Raw genomic sequence first — 18,286 nt, 5'->3', positions numbered from 1 at the left:
TGGTCTTTCCACCCTGAAAAGTAAGTTCATGCACATAAGTGTCTTTCCATTTCTCATTTTTATCAATGTACAGTGCCAGATGATTTAAATAAATTAAAATGCATACATTAGATGTTGAATCAAAAGTTTTCTTTAATCACCAGCACAGACAGCATGTCTCTGGCATCCAGGATGTTGAAATGAAAAAACAAAGAAACACAATTTAAAAGTAAAACAAAAACTGCAAAACAACTTCAGAAATACTTCCCACTTCCAGCTTCACTGCAATCTGAACAGTAATTTAAATAATGCTTATGGTTTGCTTATAACACTTTGTTTTCAGCTGGGAAGATTAGACTCAATTCAGTCTAAAAAAAGATTCTTTAGTATCAAGGACAGAACTATTACAGATGATTTGCTAAATTTTTGTATAGAAAAATTACTGATTATAAATGAAAAAAAAATACTAACTTCTATAATGCTTAAGAAAATTGGTCTTCTCTCTGTACTAATGCCAGCACTTACCAACTCAAATTCCTGTGTTACACTTACACTTCTCTAATTAATGTCACATTTATAAGCCTGCCCAAAAGACTAACTTCAGGTCTTGAAAAACATTCCAAATCAATGACTTCACCAGAGCCTTCCTAAGAAATCATTCCTATGCTTCACTTATGAGGTTAAAAAGAAGAGAAAAGAAAGGCTAAATAACTGATGTCACCATTTGTCAGGGGCAATAAAGACTCCTTTATATAAAGGTATATAAAATAAAATGACAAAAAGAAAGTAATTAATGAGCAAGAAGTAAAGCACATATTAGTTTAGGTACTTACCAGACCCACAAGATTGAAATCTTTGGAAGTTCATTTACAACTAGGGAACTAACCAAATACCCATACATCCATTGATTTCATAAAAATGTAATACAAAGAGTAACCTTAAAAATCTATAAGCTTGCCCTAATTGTTTTTCAAATTTTTATATTTCCTAATAAGGTTTAAGTTGTAAACATTTACTCTGAATTATTAAATAAGTAAATGATTAGATTTTCCTTCACTCCCTCTCCTCGAGACACATGCACAAGAAAGAAAAAAAAAAAAAGAGGTGCTCAACAAGACAAAAATATAACAGAAATTCTATTACCTTGGATTTAAGGTTTCACCAACAATTTCTTGCAGCTTGTCAATAAAATTAACAAAGTTTGAAAGCCCCTTTACATGGACTCTTAAAGGATCAAATAATGAAGATGCACAGCCTCTTCCTCCAAGTTCTATGGTTCGGATAAAAGACGTTGCCATCTATTAGAAGAAATATTCAGAAATATGAAACTGTAGAATACACAAAATATATGTATGTTGAAGTGAGCCTCTCCTACAGATTTGCAAACTGTAAAACAGCTGGTTGATAGCAGAAATAATTTAACTGATATCAATAGAATACCTCTTAAGCTTTGTACACCTCACCATAAATATTTGCAAGATCAATACTTAAATAGTGCAGCAGTATTAAAAAAAAACCACAAGCCAAAGCAAAAGTGACCCAGCTAATTTATATTTTCATTGGCCTTTTGACAGCTTAGAAAAAACTTTATTAACACAGGGTATAGAATTTTTTTGTTGTTGCTGCTGTTTAAATGCTTGTGCTGACCTCACAGAAACTACTGTTATATTCTGACAGCTGTCTATGACCCAAGAACAATTTTAACATAAGCATGTAAAAGTTGACTTCAGTAGTATATTTATTTTCAGAGGCGCAAATAAAAATAACATATACTCAAATCTTCTGAATAATTGTGACAGTTAAGGCTTCTGTCATACAGAAAATACCATATAGGTACCCAATTCTGGAAGTTTCCATATATTTTTATATTCTATAAAGACACTGAAAACAAGAGATGTCCCAAAAGCAGTACGCCTTAGAGGACAACTCCTCAAACTTTAAGGCAACAGTCAGAATAAAAAGCTTAGCAGTTCTCTAGAAAGGTGAAAGTAAAGATGATAATCCAACACGCTTGACACAGATGCAGTAACATTAATTCTACATATAAATTTTAATTTCAGACTATACAGCTAAATCATAAAGCTCTTAGGACTGGAAAGAGTACAACTGGAATTACTCTAGCAAAGAAAGTAAACCTGCCAATATTCCTGCCTTTGTGCTAAAGATTTCCTGTGGATCAAGTACAGTTCATAGGACCTTGCTTTCCCAATGGAAAATATTCTGGCTTTGCAAGATTTCTACAAGACACAGATGCCAGAAAAGAAGATTTCTTTACACGGTAGAGAAGTTTCCCCTCTGGCAACTGTGAGGAAGAGGTAATAAATCCAGTCCAAGCACATACTTTTTTTATACAATGTTAACAGAGCATTAGGAGCTAAAATAATTAATCCTGGAACTGAGATTTCACAAATTTTCCATATTTATTCAACCATAAAAATCTGAGAATGCAGCTGCTTCAGTGACTGTTACATACCCATACTGTTTTTCCTTGGTCTGCTGTTGTCTGCACTGAGGCCACCGTGCATGCAAAATTTGATTATTTTGAATATAAAGGACTACAGTGGTTCTTTGGAGAAAGGATTCTTACTCATCTTATTCCAACTATTTTTGAGATGGCTCTGTGCTGACTATAACTACTGTAAGTATAAACACACCTCACATACCAAACTAGATTCTTTAGCAGCAAGCCTGTGAGCATTGCACATTGATGCTGTAACTTTTTATATTCCTACACAAGTGCATTGAGAGAGTATACCACTGTCTCAAGGTTTTTCTTTCAGCTCTGTGCCTTTGAGAATAAAATGAGCAGGAATGTCCCATACCAATCACATCTTAAAGAGTATTTCAAGACCAATCAAGCTGCAAATAACTGGAAAGCATTACCCTCCCCAAATTCCGAGTCAAAGCTGAAAATACTACGATACCGCCCTTTCGATTTTTGGCCTCTGTTCTAGTGTACATGTCAAAGGCAGGGTTTTATCACCAGGTTGCTCTAAAAAAAGTAATTTATACACAGAAATACTTTAGATTCCAGATGTCTCAATTTTAACAAATGCACAGAAAAATGCTGATTTACTATTTAACCAAAATACATACTTACAGCACTTTAAAACTGAAGCTCATTGTAATATATTGTTAGTGGCTTAGTTTTGTTAATGTTAATAATGCTCTGTGATATTTTTTTAACCCAAACTCATTGGTGCATTGGGCTTGCATGGCAAGGTTTTGGTAGCTGGAGGCTACAGGAGTGGCTTCTGTGAGAAGCTGCTGGAAGCTTCCCCCATGTCCAACAGAGCCAATACCAGCCAGCTCTAAGACGGACCTGCCGCTGGCCAAGGTCGAGCTCATCAGCGATAGTGGTAGCGCCTCTGGGATAAAAGATTTAAGAAGGAAAAAAAAGTTGCAGGGGGCACAGAAACGGCAGCTGGAGAGAGGACTGAGAACATGTAAAAGAAACAACCCTGCAGACACCCAGGTCAGTGAAGAAGGAGGGGGAGGAGGTGCTCCAGGTGCTGGAGCAGAGATTCCCCTGCAGCCCATGGGGAAGACCATGGTGAGGCAGGCTGTCCCCCTGCAGCCCATGGGGAGGTCCACGGTGCAGCAGGCATCCACCTGCAGCCCGGGGAGGACCCCATGCCGGAGCAGGGGGATGCCTGAAGGAGGCTGTGACCCCGTGGGAAGCCTGCACTGGAGCAGGCTCCTGGCAGGACCTGTGGCCCCAGGGAGAGAGGAGCCCACACTGGAGCAGGTTTGCTGGCAGGACTTGTGACCCCGTGGGGGACCCACGCTGGAGCAGTCTGTGCCTGAAGGACTGCAGCCCGTGGAAGGGACCCACGCTGGAGCGGTTCGTGAAGAACTGCAGCCCGTGGGAAGGACTCGCATTGGAGAAGTTTGTGGAGGACTGTCTCCCATGGGAGGGACCTCATGCTGGAGCAGGGGAAGAGTGTGAGGAGTCCTGCCCCTGAGGAGGATGAAGCCACAGAGATAACATGTGATGAACTGACCCCAACTCCCATTCCTGTCCCCCTGTGCTGCTGCCAGGGGGCAGGTAGAGAAAATCAGGAGTAAAGTTGAGCCCAGGAAGAAGGGAGGGGTGGGAGGAAGGTGTTTTAAGATTCGGTTTTATTTCTTATTACCCTACTCTGACTTGATTGGTAATAAGTTAAATTAATTTTTCTCAAGTCAAGTCTGTTTTGCCCATGACAGTAATTGGTGAGTGATCTCTCCCTGTTCTTATCTCAACCCATGAGCTTTTTGTTATATTTTCTCTCTCCTGTCCAGTTGAGGAAGGGGACTGACAGAGCGGCTTTGGTGGGCACCTGGGTTAACCCACCACAATTGCTTTTAGAGGTATTTGGTAAGGAGCAACATCTAGTCTAATGCCATCTTTTCTTCCTCTGTCTTTTTTCTTTGATATGCATACTCATGACCTCACTTCACACTATTTACCAAGACTTCAAAATTTTAAAAGCAATAATAAAAAGCATATCTTATATTCATGTTTAAGATAGTAAATGTTTTCATGATTTCTGTCACTGTTTGGGATGAACAGTCTCAATGCCTGTTTTTATGGTATCACATTTTAGAGCTCTAGAGGTACACATGCACACAATTATTTTCTCCGTGCATCTTTAGATCTCATGACTGAGCAAGCACCAATTTCTTCACATAGAATCTCTGTTGTGTCTTTTTAACCTAGAAACTGTGTTTATGGTGGTATTTGACTTGGCTTGCAAATGTCAGTCTCGCATATGAGATTAAAGCAACAGTTTATGTTTATAGAGCTATTTCATTGCCTCTGATCCACAGCAAGTTTCATTTGACACACATACCAGGAAAATGGACATTTTTCTCTTCTGTGAGGCATGTTTTAGGTTAGTGAAGGCTTCTCTACCAAGTCCTCTGTCAGGAACATTTAGAATATGAGCCAATGACAGATCATCTTTAGAATTCACCAACAGGCTTAAATATGAACAAACACACTTCTTTGCCAGCATTGTCACCTGTAAAAGAAAGCATCACACAAATTGGTCATCCCGCTGCTAACTTATGTTCCTTTTTTTTGAAAGCTAATTAGATATGTACTGATATTATTTTTGGAAAAGTAAGAATTTCACCTTGCATAATTTCAAAATGCTACTTTATGTATGGGGATTCTGGAAGTATTGACAAAAGCAAGCATGATTAATATGTTAAAATTACATATACTGTAGTTGAATATTCACAAAATATTTGAGGGTTGGATCTCTAGCTATTAAAATTGGCTATCAATTTCTACTTGGAAACCTCTTCACAGATATTCCCTTTCTATCCCAAGGCAAAATACTAGCACTATTAAACCACATAAGGATTTGTCATTAACTTCAAATAGGCTAAGATTTTAAACAACTTGCCAGCTCTGCACCAGATTCAGTAATTTTCCCCTTGGCTCCCAGGGGATTTCAATCACAGAAGCTCCACTGACTGAGTTTGTACATAAATTGTGACCCAGCTTCACCCACATAACCAAAACATAACATTGTAATTGTTTATATTGCAGCACTGTTCTGGACCTTGTAAGAACAACAGTCCCAAAACTGAAGAATTTACAGTTTTGTTGCAAGCAAAGACCACAAAAAAGGCCATTAACAAATGGAAAAACAATGAGAAAACCTATACTTGCTATGGAATTTCTTCTTACTCAGTGGGATGTACACAACAAAAATGCAGGCAGTAAAAAAAAAAAACCAAAACATGTATACGTGACAGTCTGAAAAGATAGATTTAAGAGAAGGAATATTTTTACTACAGAAGTCATAGGAGCAAGAAAGCCATTATATTAGCAGTGGAAGTGCTGTCTTGGGGAGAACCTTAGTTCAGAAAATATTTTCTCATTCAGAAAATATTTTGAGTTGTACCCAAATATTGAATTGAAATTGCCACTTATCATGAGAAAAGCAAGCTTGGAAATGACTAAAGCTCTAGTATTTCAAACATTGTTATATAGTATTCTGAGATTCTTGTTTTGGGGGTTGAAAGGGTAAAAGAAAAGAATCCAGTATTCCCAGAAAGTTCTCAAGTCCTCTACTGGAACAGACAAACCTTGTTTGCTTTGCCACAGCTACCACTACAGTGGCTATTCAGATTTCTTCCATGTGTAAGGGAATATGAGCTAATAAAATGAAATCAAACTTTACTTTACCTACCACTTTCACTTTGCAGCATTGGGCAAATCATTTAACTCTTAGTCAAGGCAATGTTTGAGTGACAGTATACTTGAAAAATTTATTCCCTGGTGTTTCAAGGCAGATTTAAGTCCACATCAAGTGCCTGCCGTAAAAGGACTGTCTGCCAGAATATAAATTTCTGCACTTAGCCCCATACACACACCTACAATATACTCAACTGATAGAGTTTGAATACACACGTTCTGGTTTTTTAAACCAGCAATATTTTAATACCAGTAATTGGAAAAGGAAACTGTTATATTTCATCTTTTCAATATATACAGAACATTACAAAAGAGAAATAATTTTTACCTTTACATTCTGCTGGCTCTGTCTGTTGACTGGTGTAGAAGGAGTAGAAAGAACATAACCATTATTTTCTTGTACATTCATTATGCCAGAAATAAATTCCAACAGTTGAACCTTTAATAACAAAATTAGAATAAACTTAAATATGAAGATGACTAGAAAGCAAAAGTAGTATTAAAACCTGGTGAAACTATGTCTCCACCAGCTTGCTAGTGTTTTGGGGTTAACACAGCCCTTACAACCTACTTTTGGTTCTAGTCTTTAAAAGTACAACTGTTTTAGTAGAGAAATGAGGTGTAAGATTCAAATTAACTTAGAAAAGACATTTCAAACAGTTATGTAATACACTTGCACTAAAAGCAGCTGCTTATGTTTTGGAGAACATTTAGTATTCTATATCATGTTTAGAATGAGGTCATTAAGGTACCCAAGTTCTCTATCTTACCCATGAAAACAGGAATAAAAAAAAAAGTCTGCAATGCTGAGAGTGGGCAGTAAAAGCAGACAATTAACTCCTCTCTAATTTTCATTACAAGCTAGAAGTATGTGCATCTAAATCCAAGATTATTTTTTTCAGTATCAATATCCTTTTGACCTTTCCATGCTCTAGAGAGCACAGAATCAAATAAAATCATGTGGAATGCTTGTGTTTCAAACTTATCTTAATTGCTACTTACATACATTTTTATCCAATAACATAGAGATTAATCAAATTCATTTTTCATAGACTTTCATTGTTTAAGAGTGGAACACACACTAGAACTTCTCTAGCCTAGAGGATGGCCTCACATGCAGTGTCATAAGAACATCTGAGCCACAATAAACTGCAACAGAGCTGCTGACTGAGTGGCTGAAGTGGAACCTCTTCTGGTTTCTGGAAAAATCTAACATGGAACTACATGTAGTATAGGGAAGATTTTGCTTTTAAAAGTATGCTGTTTTTAAAATTATAACCATTAAAAATATTTTGACTGCATATCAACATTGTCCTGCTTTCAGCTGGGATAGAGTTAATTTTCTTCTTAGTAGCTGGTACAGTGTGTTTTGGATTTAGTGTGAGAACAATGTTGATAACACACCGATGTTTTTGTTGTTGCTAAGTAGCACTTATCCTAAATTAAGGATTTTTCAGTTTCCCATGCTCTGCCAGCAAGCAGGTGTACAAGCTGGGAGAAAGCACAGACAGGACAGCTGACCCAAGCTAGCCAAAGGGATATTCCATACCATAGAATGTCATGCTCAGTATATAAACTGGGAGGAGTTGGCCGGGAGGGGTGGATTGCTGCTCGGGCGTCGGTCAGCGGGTGGTGAGCAATTGCATTGTGCATCACTTGTATTTTCTTGGGTTTTATTTACCTCGCTTTTGTTGTTGTTTTATTCCTTTTCATTACAATTATTATTTATTATTATTATTATTATTTAGTTTACTTTAGTTATTAAACCGTTCTTATCTCAACCCATGAGTTTTACTTCTTTTTTTTGATTCTCCTCCCCATCCCACTGGGAGCAGGGACGAGTGAGCAAACGGCTGCATGGTGTTTAGTTGTTGGCTAGGGTTAAAGCATGACAAACATACAACCAAAACTCCATGACAAGTGTTAATCACCAAGCTTTGTTCCAGTCTTACCAAAACTCTACAGTTCATTTTTCAGTTCCATTTCTGGCGAAGAGTGATATACTCATAGAAGAGCTGTGGGACCCACCCACCCAGCAGGACAATAGAAAGAAATAATTTTGAAGTGAATTTAAGATCTCTTTAAAAGATTTAGTAATTTAAACTCATCTGCTTCCCCAATAGAAGACCAAAGCAACTTATGAATAATTCAGAGCTCCTGTGTATATTTAGAAGTGTCATAAATCCATAACTGGAATCAAAGATATGTCAAAACAATATCAGAGATCAAACAAACAAATACTTACAGGGGCTAAGCTTTCATCTTCAGATACAAGTCCAAGACCATAGAACTTCTGATATATGTCTATTAGATCTAACATATTGGTTCTTGCTAAGAAGGCATGATAGGCTTTTTTTACGTCAGCATAATTTTCAGGTTCTTTCATGTTCTCATACGATAATCCCAGTTTGTCATGTAACAAATATTTCCAAGTTTCCAACACATCACTAAGCGATACTGTGAAATCTCCATGGTGCTAATAGAACAGAAAAAAGCAAAAATATTATATTTTTTATTCAGCATAGCTTTAAAAATAACTTTAAAACAAGCTGCATATATATATATTTAAAAAAACCTATTACAATCTAAATATTTAGGTTTAGAATAAACAAGGTCTTACTTATAGCTGAAGGTCTTCCAGTGCTTTGCCTTTACAGTTGAGTTTTGTTATATGCAGTATTCTGCGCCTGTTTTCACCTTGCTCCCAAATCTTGGTGTCTTATCCAATGTTCATCATAATCTCTGTCTTCCCACAGCCATCTTTATTGCAGACCTTTCCATACTATCATACTCTACATCCTCCCGATGCCACTTCCCCGCCACCACTTCCTCTTTCCCCTGAAACCTGCGACTTCCTTACTGCTTACTCTTAGCCCTCCTCTTTCACAACTAGACTCCTCATTTTCATCCACAGCCTGCTCTTTGATTTACATACCAGTCCCCGCTTCATGTCTTTAAACTTTTTCAGCTGAGGTCCTTCTATTTGAGTTAGATCTCAGAATACATGCAACAAGTAATTTTGCAACTGTAGCAAGTTTTCCAGTTTTCACCAAAGAAACAGAGTTCATACTACTGGTATCTAAAGCATTGCCCAGTATATGGCAGCAAAAAAGCACCATATTATATGGTCATGTAATTAATTATCTAACATGATGTAAATGCCCTGTGACTGAGTGACAAGCCTTGCTTTGCTATGTCAATAATGGCAGATAACTCCTGTCTAGTCCAAAGGTTTTATTTTATTTCATGATACTTTCACATTAAGTAACTTCAATCTGGATAAAATAATTACCTACAAACACCATTTGCAACTGAATACAACACTAAATACAAAAACAGGTCAGGAGCAGTTCTAATAATTTATGTTATTCCAGCTCAAAAGATCACTCCTTAGGGTTCTAGCATACTTTGCACAACTTTCCCAATACACCTGGTTAAATATATGATTCCAAAGTCCTGAAAGTCAACTATTTTAATATTGCCTAGACAAAGAACTAGGAATGAAAATGAAAGAGTACTCATTGGGTATTGGGTTTGTGTGGCGAGGTTTTGGTAGCTGGGGGGTTACAGAGGTGGCTTCTGTGAGAAGCTGCTGGAAGCTTCCCCCATGTCCAACAGAGCCAATACCAGCCAGCTCTAAGACGGACCCACCGCTGGCCAAGGCCGAGCTCATCAGCGATAGTGGTAGCGCCTCTGGGATAAAAGATTTAAGAAGGAAAAAAACTTGCAGGGGACACAGAAACGGCAGCTGGAGAGAGGACTGAGAACATGTAAGAGAAACAACCCTGCAGATCCCAAGGTCAGTGAAGAAGGATGGGGAGGAGGTGCTCCAGGTGCCGGAGCAGAGATTCCCCAGCAGCTTGGGGGGAAGACCATGGTGAGGCAGGCTGTCCCCCTGCAGCCCATGGGGAGGTCCACAGTGGAGCAGATATCCACCTGCAGCCCAGGGAGGACCCCACACCAGAGCAGGAGGATGCCCAAAGGAGGCTGTGACCCCGTGGGAAACCCGTGCTGGAGCAGGCTCCTGGCAGGACCTGTGGCCCCGGGGAGAGAGGAGCCCACACTGGAGCAGGTTTGCTGGCAGGACTTGTGACCCCATGGGGGACCCACGCTGGAGCAGTCTGTGCCTGAAGGACTGCAGCCTGTGGGAAGGACCCACATTGGACAAGTTTGTGGAGGACTGTCTCCTGTGGGAGGGACCCCACGCTGGAGCAGGGGAAGGGTGTGATGAGTCCTGCCCCAGTGTGATGAACTGGCTGTAACCCCCATTCCCCATCCCCCTGCACCGCTGAGGGGGGTAGGTAGAGAATGCGGGAGTAAAGCTGTGCCCAAGAAGAAGGGAGGGGTGGAGGAAAGGTGTTTTAAGATTTGGTTTTATTTCTCATTACCCTACTCTGGTTGATTGGCAATAACTTAAGTTAATTTTCTCAAAGTTGAGACTGTTTTGCCTGTGATGGTAATTGGTTGAGTGATCTCTCCCTGTCCTTATCTCAACCCACGACCCCTTTGTTATATTTTCTCTCCCCTGTCCACCTGGGGGGGGGGGGGGGGGGGGAGGGGGGGCAGGGTGTGGTAGAACAGCTCAGCTTTGGTGGGCACCTGGCATCCAGCCAGGGTTAACCCACCACAGCATATTACTTTCAGAGCACTTGCTTTCTAATTTGTGCATGGGTTAAGATAATTCAGCACTATGAACTTGCATGTTATTCCACACATTACCAGAATATTAAAATGGCATATATGTTTTCTGAAAAGCACTTGTTTTCCGTTTCAGCCCCTCAAAAAATTAAACATGTAATCATATTATAACCCAATTTAAACAGATCAAAACAGCAGTAGGCTGGAGAAAAAAAATGTTGTTTTCTCACTTTGTTTTGAAACAAAATCCCCCAGGAGTACCAAAGTTAAAGTACAACTTCAATATGGTATCTAATAAATCAAAACCTTTCATCACCAGACCAAGGACCTGCAGAGATTAGCAAAGTTTATATTAGTGCTGCAAAAATATTTTAAATCCAAATAAAATTGCACTCCAGACATTAACCTTCATAGTCAGGTGCTCACTATGACAGTGTATTCTGTTACTTCTACAGTCAATTTGTCAAGAGTCTCTGGTTTTAAAATTAATTAAAAAAATAATGTGGTGTTTTGCCGTAAGCATATGCCAACTGGCTAATAGTTTAAGGAAGTTGAAGAAGTTCCATACTTTCATTCCATGATAGGCATTGCAAGTATTATGTTTCATAGGCATAGAAACAACAAAGTATTATAATGCATCTTCCCTTCTTGGTAGTGCAGTATGGTAAGCTTCCCTGGACTCTTACTGTAGAATGTGTGAAATACAGTAGCAACATTTTATGCCTAAAGACACCGGTTTTTAGGATTTTGTAGGTATTGCAAGCTTTCTAGGGCTAACTACATAGCAAAGCAGCTTCTATTTTTACAGAAATTTTTTTAAAACGAGAAAGTGATGTGTACTTCAGCAATATCATGTTCTCTCCTGCCTTACTCCAAATGGTCACTAACCATTTTTGGAATATGTGTGTTCAAGACTGCTGTGCTTAACCACTACCCAGGTGTTGTCTCTAGTTCTATTATTTTCAGGCATACTCCTAGACTGCAGTACAGTTGTCTGGCATTGCCCTAGAGTTGTGTGATTCTGCAGTCTTGTCACCTCTGGTCCTACTGAGCCTTCATTGCTTGCATATGCTCTCATACAAGAAAGAAGTTCCAAAACTGTGGTACATGAGGCACGTTAAAGTAGTACAAAGCAGCATTTTGAATAACTTCCCATTCCAGTGAATGTTGATAGTGCCGTGCACAGATTTAGAAACTGGTTCATATAAGCACAAGTGTATAGACATAAGCATCTGATAGTTGTTGTATTGCAATCTGCCAGAAGCAAAGCCAGTGAAGTTACATGCCAATATCCCAACCTTAGAGAAATGCCAGTATACTTTGCATGGCTAATTGTTTGGGACTAAACATCTTTTTGGGGGGGGGGGGGGGGGGGGGGGGGGGAGGGGTGCCAAGGCAAAAAGTACCAGGGTCAAAGAGAGTAGAGGTATGCTCTGTTTAAGGAGGACTGGAGAGCTACAGTATATATGGGTCAGCAGAACAGCTAGTAGTTGCAACAATAGCATCTTGAAACAAAGTAAAAATTGTACTCATCCAAGCAACAAACTATTACTTTCTAAAGTCAACACTATCAACTATAGTTGTAATAAAACCAAGATAGAAAATTTAGCACACTCTTGGTTAAAAAAAAAACAAAACAACCACAAAACCCAAACAAACAAAAAACCAAAAACAAACAAAATCCACCCCCACCTTCTTGCTTCCCCTTCCACTCCCCAGAACAGAAACCTGTAATACTATAAAGAAGGGAGAGGGAGCGGGGGGGGGAGGGGGGGGGGGGATAAAAAAAGAAGGGAAAGTCCTATTGATAGAGACGATGCCTCAAGACTTAAGTAGCAAGAGTTTTAACACAGTTAAAACAACTCCAGCTGTTAAGCAACACAAAAATACAAGAAATAATAACTTAACTACTTACGATTTGGTTACACAGGGTATGGGAAAGACAGTACAACAGTCTCAGTATATCATTTGCTTTTAAAAAAATCCAGTGAAATACTCATAACCTCAGCCCTTTTTCTACAAAACTTCAACATTTTTTCTAAAAAAGAACATATCCCTTTGTAGAGAAGACTACTCAGCACTGGTGAGACCACATCTGTGTCCAGTTCTGGGCTCCTCAGTATGTGGGAGACAAACTGACATACTGAAGAGAGTCCAACAAAGTCTAATGAATCATTCAAAGATGATTAAGGGACAAAAGCATCTCACATATGAGGAAGGTCTGAGAAAGCTGGGGCTGTTTAGGCTGGAGAAGAGAATGCTCAGGGAGGATCTCATCGTTGAATATAAATATCCAAAGGAAAGGTGCAAAGAGGATTGGGCCAGGCTCTTTTTTAAGATGCCCAGTGGCAGGACCAGAGGCAATGGGCATGAACTGAATGAAACACATGAGGTTTGCTCTGTACATCAGGAAACACTTTTTTACTGTGAGGGTGATTTGAGTGCTGGCACAGCTTGCTCAAGGAGGTTATGGAGTCTCCATCCTTGGAGACATTTGAAACCCATCTGGACATGGTCCTGGGCAACTGGCAATAGGTGGCCCTGCTCGAGGAGAGGGATTGGACAAGATGACCTCCAGAGGTCCCTTCCAATGTCAACTGTTCTGTGATTCTGTGAAAAATTAATTATACTAAAGAACAGCCAAGACAATGTCTCTTGGTAGCTCCTTACAATATGTTACAAGAAACTTATCATATAAATTTGCTACAAAGGTGGTAGGAGTTTCTCATTACCAAAAGGGAGACATACAACAGTTTAAGGGAGTAATGCTATAAAACAACTTTGCATTTTTCTTCATTTGCCAACATGGAAACAAGATGATCTGGGAAAACATTTCAAGAAATACAGGTTACTGAACAGAACATAATATTCTTCAGACAGTGTACAAAATGGACTCATGGAAGCACAGGGTAAACTAAACCACACACCAATACTGATTTAATCCAGAATCAGAAAGAGACAAACACAAATTTCTGAAGGGAAAATATATTTCTAAAATCAACAATGAAGCACCTTCTCCTCCAGTCTCACAGCCCTACTGCTACAAGAGAGATTTACAAAACATTAAAGACAAGTCTGAGAATTTAAATTCACAGACTCAGGAAAAAAAATTGGTTTATATGATGTCTCAGTTTCCACCACTACTAGCTAAAACAGCCATGGTCTGAAAACAAGTGATTATTTGTCTTAATAACCTATCTTCTACCCCTGCTGATCCACAGGTGCAAACATAGTCAACTTAAAGCAATTACCCTCAACTGAACTTCAACTTGAAAATTGTTATTTTTATTTCAAACCTTAAGAAAGGTTGTTCTTCCTGAAAGTTTTCCTAGATTTTAGATCTATACTGATCAGTCTAGGTAAAAGGTATTAACTTTCACCACAGACCATACACCACTTATCTTTATGCCATATGGCTACAACTGTGCTACAACATAAAGTATTTTCAGAGGAATTCAAAGTGTAGATATTTTTTTTTTCATCCCTGCTATTTGATAATGTTTATCACACTGTTTGCTACCCTTATTCTTGGTGAAATTTAAGACTAATAAATTATAAGACTTTCAAACTTTTCTGGAGCTTTCCAAAAAGCTCTGTTATTTTTCATTTCTACTGCAGATACAGATAACAGTTAAAACACCAAATCCATTAAAACTGTCCAGGCTCCTAAGGAAAAAGAATAACTTTTTGTTGTTTGTGGTAGGTTTGTTTTTTTTTTTTTTTTTTCAATCCAGCCAGTCAATATCCTGTTAGTACAGATAGTCTTCTTGCAGTAATTGACTTTATCATAATAAACTTCTATTCTACGGGCGTTACGTTAACAATACAAAATTATTGTACTTAAATCAGAGACCTAACAAGGGACATGCCTACAACTGTAATACTCTGCATCTTAATTTGAAGTGTCAGTGCTGAACAAAATAAACCAGCCATATTTTACTCTAACACTATAAACATGAAAATGGACATCCAGCTGAAGAAATGAACTTCAGAGGCAGCACATGCAACGGATAAAATAGTTTTAATCCACATATGCAAGACAAGGTTTATACATACTCCTAATTTGTCTTATTAGACGAACTAGTATAATCAGAAAAAACAAATTAGGTTTTGAGCACTTGGTCTTTCTTCAGATTTGAAGTAAAAGCAGTATATTTCAAAATTAAGTGAGTTGAAAAGGATTGCTTTAATTTTTGTTAGATCATCTCTGAAAGAAAAGATACTTTTAGAGGGGAGGAATCTTTGCTGGAGGAGAAAAAAAGGAGAAAGTGGAATAAACTAGTTACCTCCAGGGGAAGAAAAGAGCTTATTGTGAGCTGTTAAGAAAAGAGTAGCAATGAACCATAAAAATATCTTTATCATGTCTGTAATTTTTGGCATCCAACCGAATAACACATTTTAGTTCCCAGAGTTGGCTTCGGAAAAATGTTTGTAGTTCTCCCTTGAGAATCACAACAAACGTGACAAACGGTGATTGCCTCCACAGGTAGTTTTGCATTATTGTCCTTTATCAGGTCTCTGAGAGTTCATTTTGATGCACAATAATTTTCTAGTTTTACCTACATGGTTATGGTGAGGACACTGGGATCCTGGCTGGAATATATTACATTCTATGAAGTACAAATGTAGAATCTTGGGATTCTAATATTTCTACTGTAATGCTTATTACAGTGGGGATGAATTGACCAGTTTTATATGTAATGTTTAGACAAGAGATAGCCCCATCCTGCACACTTTAGACTACAAAGCTTTTTCTAGTGATGAATTCAGTTAGGTTAAAGAGTGGTTCTGGAAACATTTCTTCCAAGATATAAGCTTCTTCCAGTACAAGTGGTAATTTAAATAATACATTGCAACTAGCAGTGCACAAACTGAAGCGGGTTTTCTATCTGTTTGGGGGTTTTTGTTTGTTTGGGGGTTTGGTTTTGGTGTGATTTTGTTATTTGTGGTGTGTTGGGTTTTTTTTAAACTAAAGACTTGTACTACATGTGTAATTTACTATGCAACATTTGGGTAAGTCTTCCAACAATGGTAATTTGTTTTCATCAATAATTAAGCGTATTGACCTAAAAAGATATCTTTAGATTATCAGAGTGACTATTGCAATTGTTCTCATTAGATGAGACACATGCAAAGGCCTGAGAGTATGTTGCAACAGTTTTTGGTAAGTTTCAGATGATTGCTAATGCCCAACCTTCCAGCAGTGACAAGCCACAGTGCTTCTTACAGAGGCACTTACGGGTTACATCTCCCATTCATCATTTGACAGACACTTCTTGTACACATGCAAAGAAGGCCATATATTTCCTACTGGTACTGGGTACACACTCACAACTTATCTGTATAGGTTTTCATCTGATGAGCCTCAGGAAAAACAGCAGCCAAGAATGGACTGCTGCAAGCACAACTCATGCAGCCTATACCAAATCAGTTTTATACTCGTATTCTTCTCATGTCATTCCAAGCATTTTTCAGAGCAGTCAGAAAAAAAGATGCATCCCAAATGCCATAGTTCTCCCACTCTGATCTACAGCACAGAAGAAACATTTGATGGAAAAAAACGAAAGTTACAGGATCAGGAAAAATACACTAGTATTTAATATTAAAGTTTAGAACTCAGATATACACTTAAAACATTTCCGTCCTCCCATCTGTCTTGTGGTTCTTTTTCTAAGCCCTGATTCAACAGTATGCTTAATCATACTAATTTTAGTGCTTTGCTGCATCTGACTCTCAGTTAAAACAACAATGAAGTGACCAAAATGGCCATTTCAGGTAGGTGTCTAAGCAAAAAATGCAGTAAGTGAACCAAGTTTGAGATGTACTGAGTACCAAGAACATACTGAAAGAATGCTAACCTGTTTATTGACTTCAGCCATTGACAGTTGTAATGCCATCAGCATGCAGTCTGCTCCACATACAGTAGTCCTTTCAGAGTTTGAAAATAAAGGCCATTGTCTTCTGAAACACTTGATCGAGTTTAAAATCTTTTGCTGGAAAGCGCTCATTGTCTAGAGTAGAAGACAGAAATAATTAAGAGAAATAAAAATTAATATTACTATGCAAGAGGCCTATGCACGACTTCACCTTCCACCACAGCATAAGCTGTGCAAATCTTGTTGTATCTTCTTGCAGATCAAGTTCCTAGAATAAAATCTTCTCACTAAACCAAAAGTCTAGTAAGACTCGCCTCAGCTATGACAGAGCAACTATGAAGATAAGGGGTTAAAAGTGCTTACGTATGACATGTCTCCACGAAAACCCCTTACTTTCCTTGTACGTTATGCCAACATAAAAGAATAAACATTATCGCAAATATGACAGTCTTTTGTCTCTGAAAGCAGCCAGTCTGAATGTCCCAGAGAGTGTCTTCTATACTATCCGTATTCACTATACATTCACACCAGTGCCTATCAGAACGTTTTAAACCTGGAAACAAGAGATTTAATATTGGTAAGACTTACTAACAAAGACATCTCTAAATGCTTTTGTTACCTATATAGTGTTTTTTCTTTTTTTCATTTGATAAGTCATTATCTCCCCTATTTCCTTTGGCAACGAGTTTCAGTATCAGTTTTGAATTTGACTGCTTCACGCTCCAGTCTTTTTCACCTTCTTGCATTTGTCAAGACACAGGTACATGAGACTCTTTAAAAAATTTGCCCTCTTTAAACTTGTTCTTTACTGAAACATAGTTCCCTAACACTGCAGTGACAGTACAGGAGCAATACCCATACCATTTACTTTCAGAACACAAAACCAACCTTTCCCCTTATTTCACCTAGCTAAGGCACAGTCCACAGCAGTTTTTTTGGTGATTGGTACGACCAGGAGAAATGATGAAATGTAGGAGAGGGACAGGGGAAACAGGAGACATCAGATAACAAGCAAGACTGTAACAGCAACTGCAATTACTTACACTCCAGAACGTTTGAAGGGGACTGCCTACTTTATTATCTTACGTTGACATGAACGAGGCATGCGGGCCACAGAGGGTGAAACAGGTAGGCAGGTGCAAGTCAGCGCGGGGCTGACAGAAATCTCTCCGGAGACATTTCCCTCTCTCACCCCACTCTGAGAGGTTTCCAAGGGACAAGACCTGTCACTCGGAGCAAAACAGTCCGAACAAGCCAAAAAGCCTGCGAAACAAGCCCCAAACCCTACGAGCCGACACTACCGTTACCGCCCCCGCCCCGCTCCCCCAGCTGAAAACCCCCGGCTGCGGCCGCCTCAGGGTCCCGTCCCGTCCCGTCCCCCCCTCCCCAGGGTCCGGCCTGGCGCAGCTCCCCCGCCTCAGGCACGACGCGAACCCGCGGCGGACCGCGACCTTCACACCCCACCCGCGGCGCGGCTGAACCGCTCCCGCTTTTCTTGTGGCGCTACCTGCGTGGGCGGGAAGGCGAGAGCCGCTCGCGCAGCGGGACGGTTAGAAGGCGTAACTGTCCTCAGCGGCGGTTTAAATTTAAATCCTCCGCAGCT

General features: G+C 39.2%; 1 protein-coding gene across 2 annotated transcripts in view; it reads right to left on the bottom strand.

Moving 5' to 3' along the window:
* The window catches only part of PARPBP (PARP1 binding protein), a 55,072-nt gene extending 36,799 nt beyond the window's left edge, over positions 1–18,273 (bottom strand). Inside the window, exons 1-6 of one of the 2 annotated variants that reach the window (XM_052790188.1) lie at positions 18,191–18,273; positions 16,666–16,818; positions 8,415–8,645; positions 6,498–6,608; positions 4,812–4,982; positions 1,123–1,277 (exon numbers count right to left, since the gene is read on the bottom strand). In XM_052790188.1, the coding sequence (XP_052646148.1) occupies positions 1,123–1,277; positions 4,812–4,982; positions 6,498–6,608; positions 8,415–8,645; positions 16,666–16,815 (818 nt within the window). In that variant the 5' untranslated portion in view covers positions 16,816–16,818; positions 18,191–18,273. Of the gene's footprint in view, positions 1–1,122; positions 1,278–4,811; positions 4,983–6,497; positions 6,609–8,414; positions 8,646–16,665; positions 16,819–17,726; positions 17,915–18,190 lie in introns of those variants that run through there. The other variant, XM_052790187.1, reaches the window with a different exon arrangement.
* Positions 18,274–18,286: the final 13 nt, after the last annotated feature.

Source organism: Harpia harpyja, chromosome 6, assembly GCF_026419915.1.
Source record: "Harpia harpyja isolate bHarHar1 chromosome 6, bHarHar1 primary haplotype, whole genome shotgun sequence".
Taxonomy (NCBI): Eukaryota; Metazoa; Chordata; class Aves; order Accipitriformes; family Accipitridae; genus Harpia; species Harpia harpyja.
The sequence above is the reverse complement of the archived record's forward strand: the minus strand, read 5'-3'. Positions and strand labels throughout refer to the sequence as shown.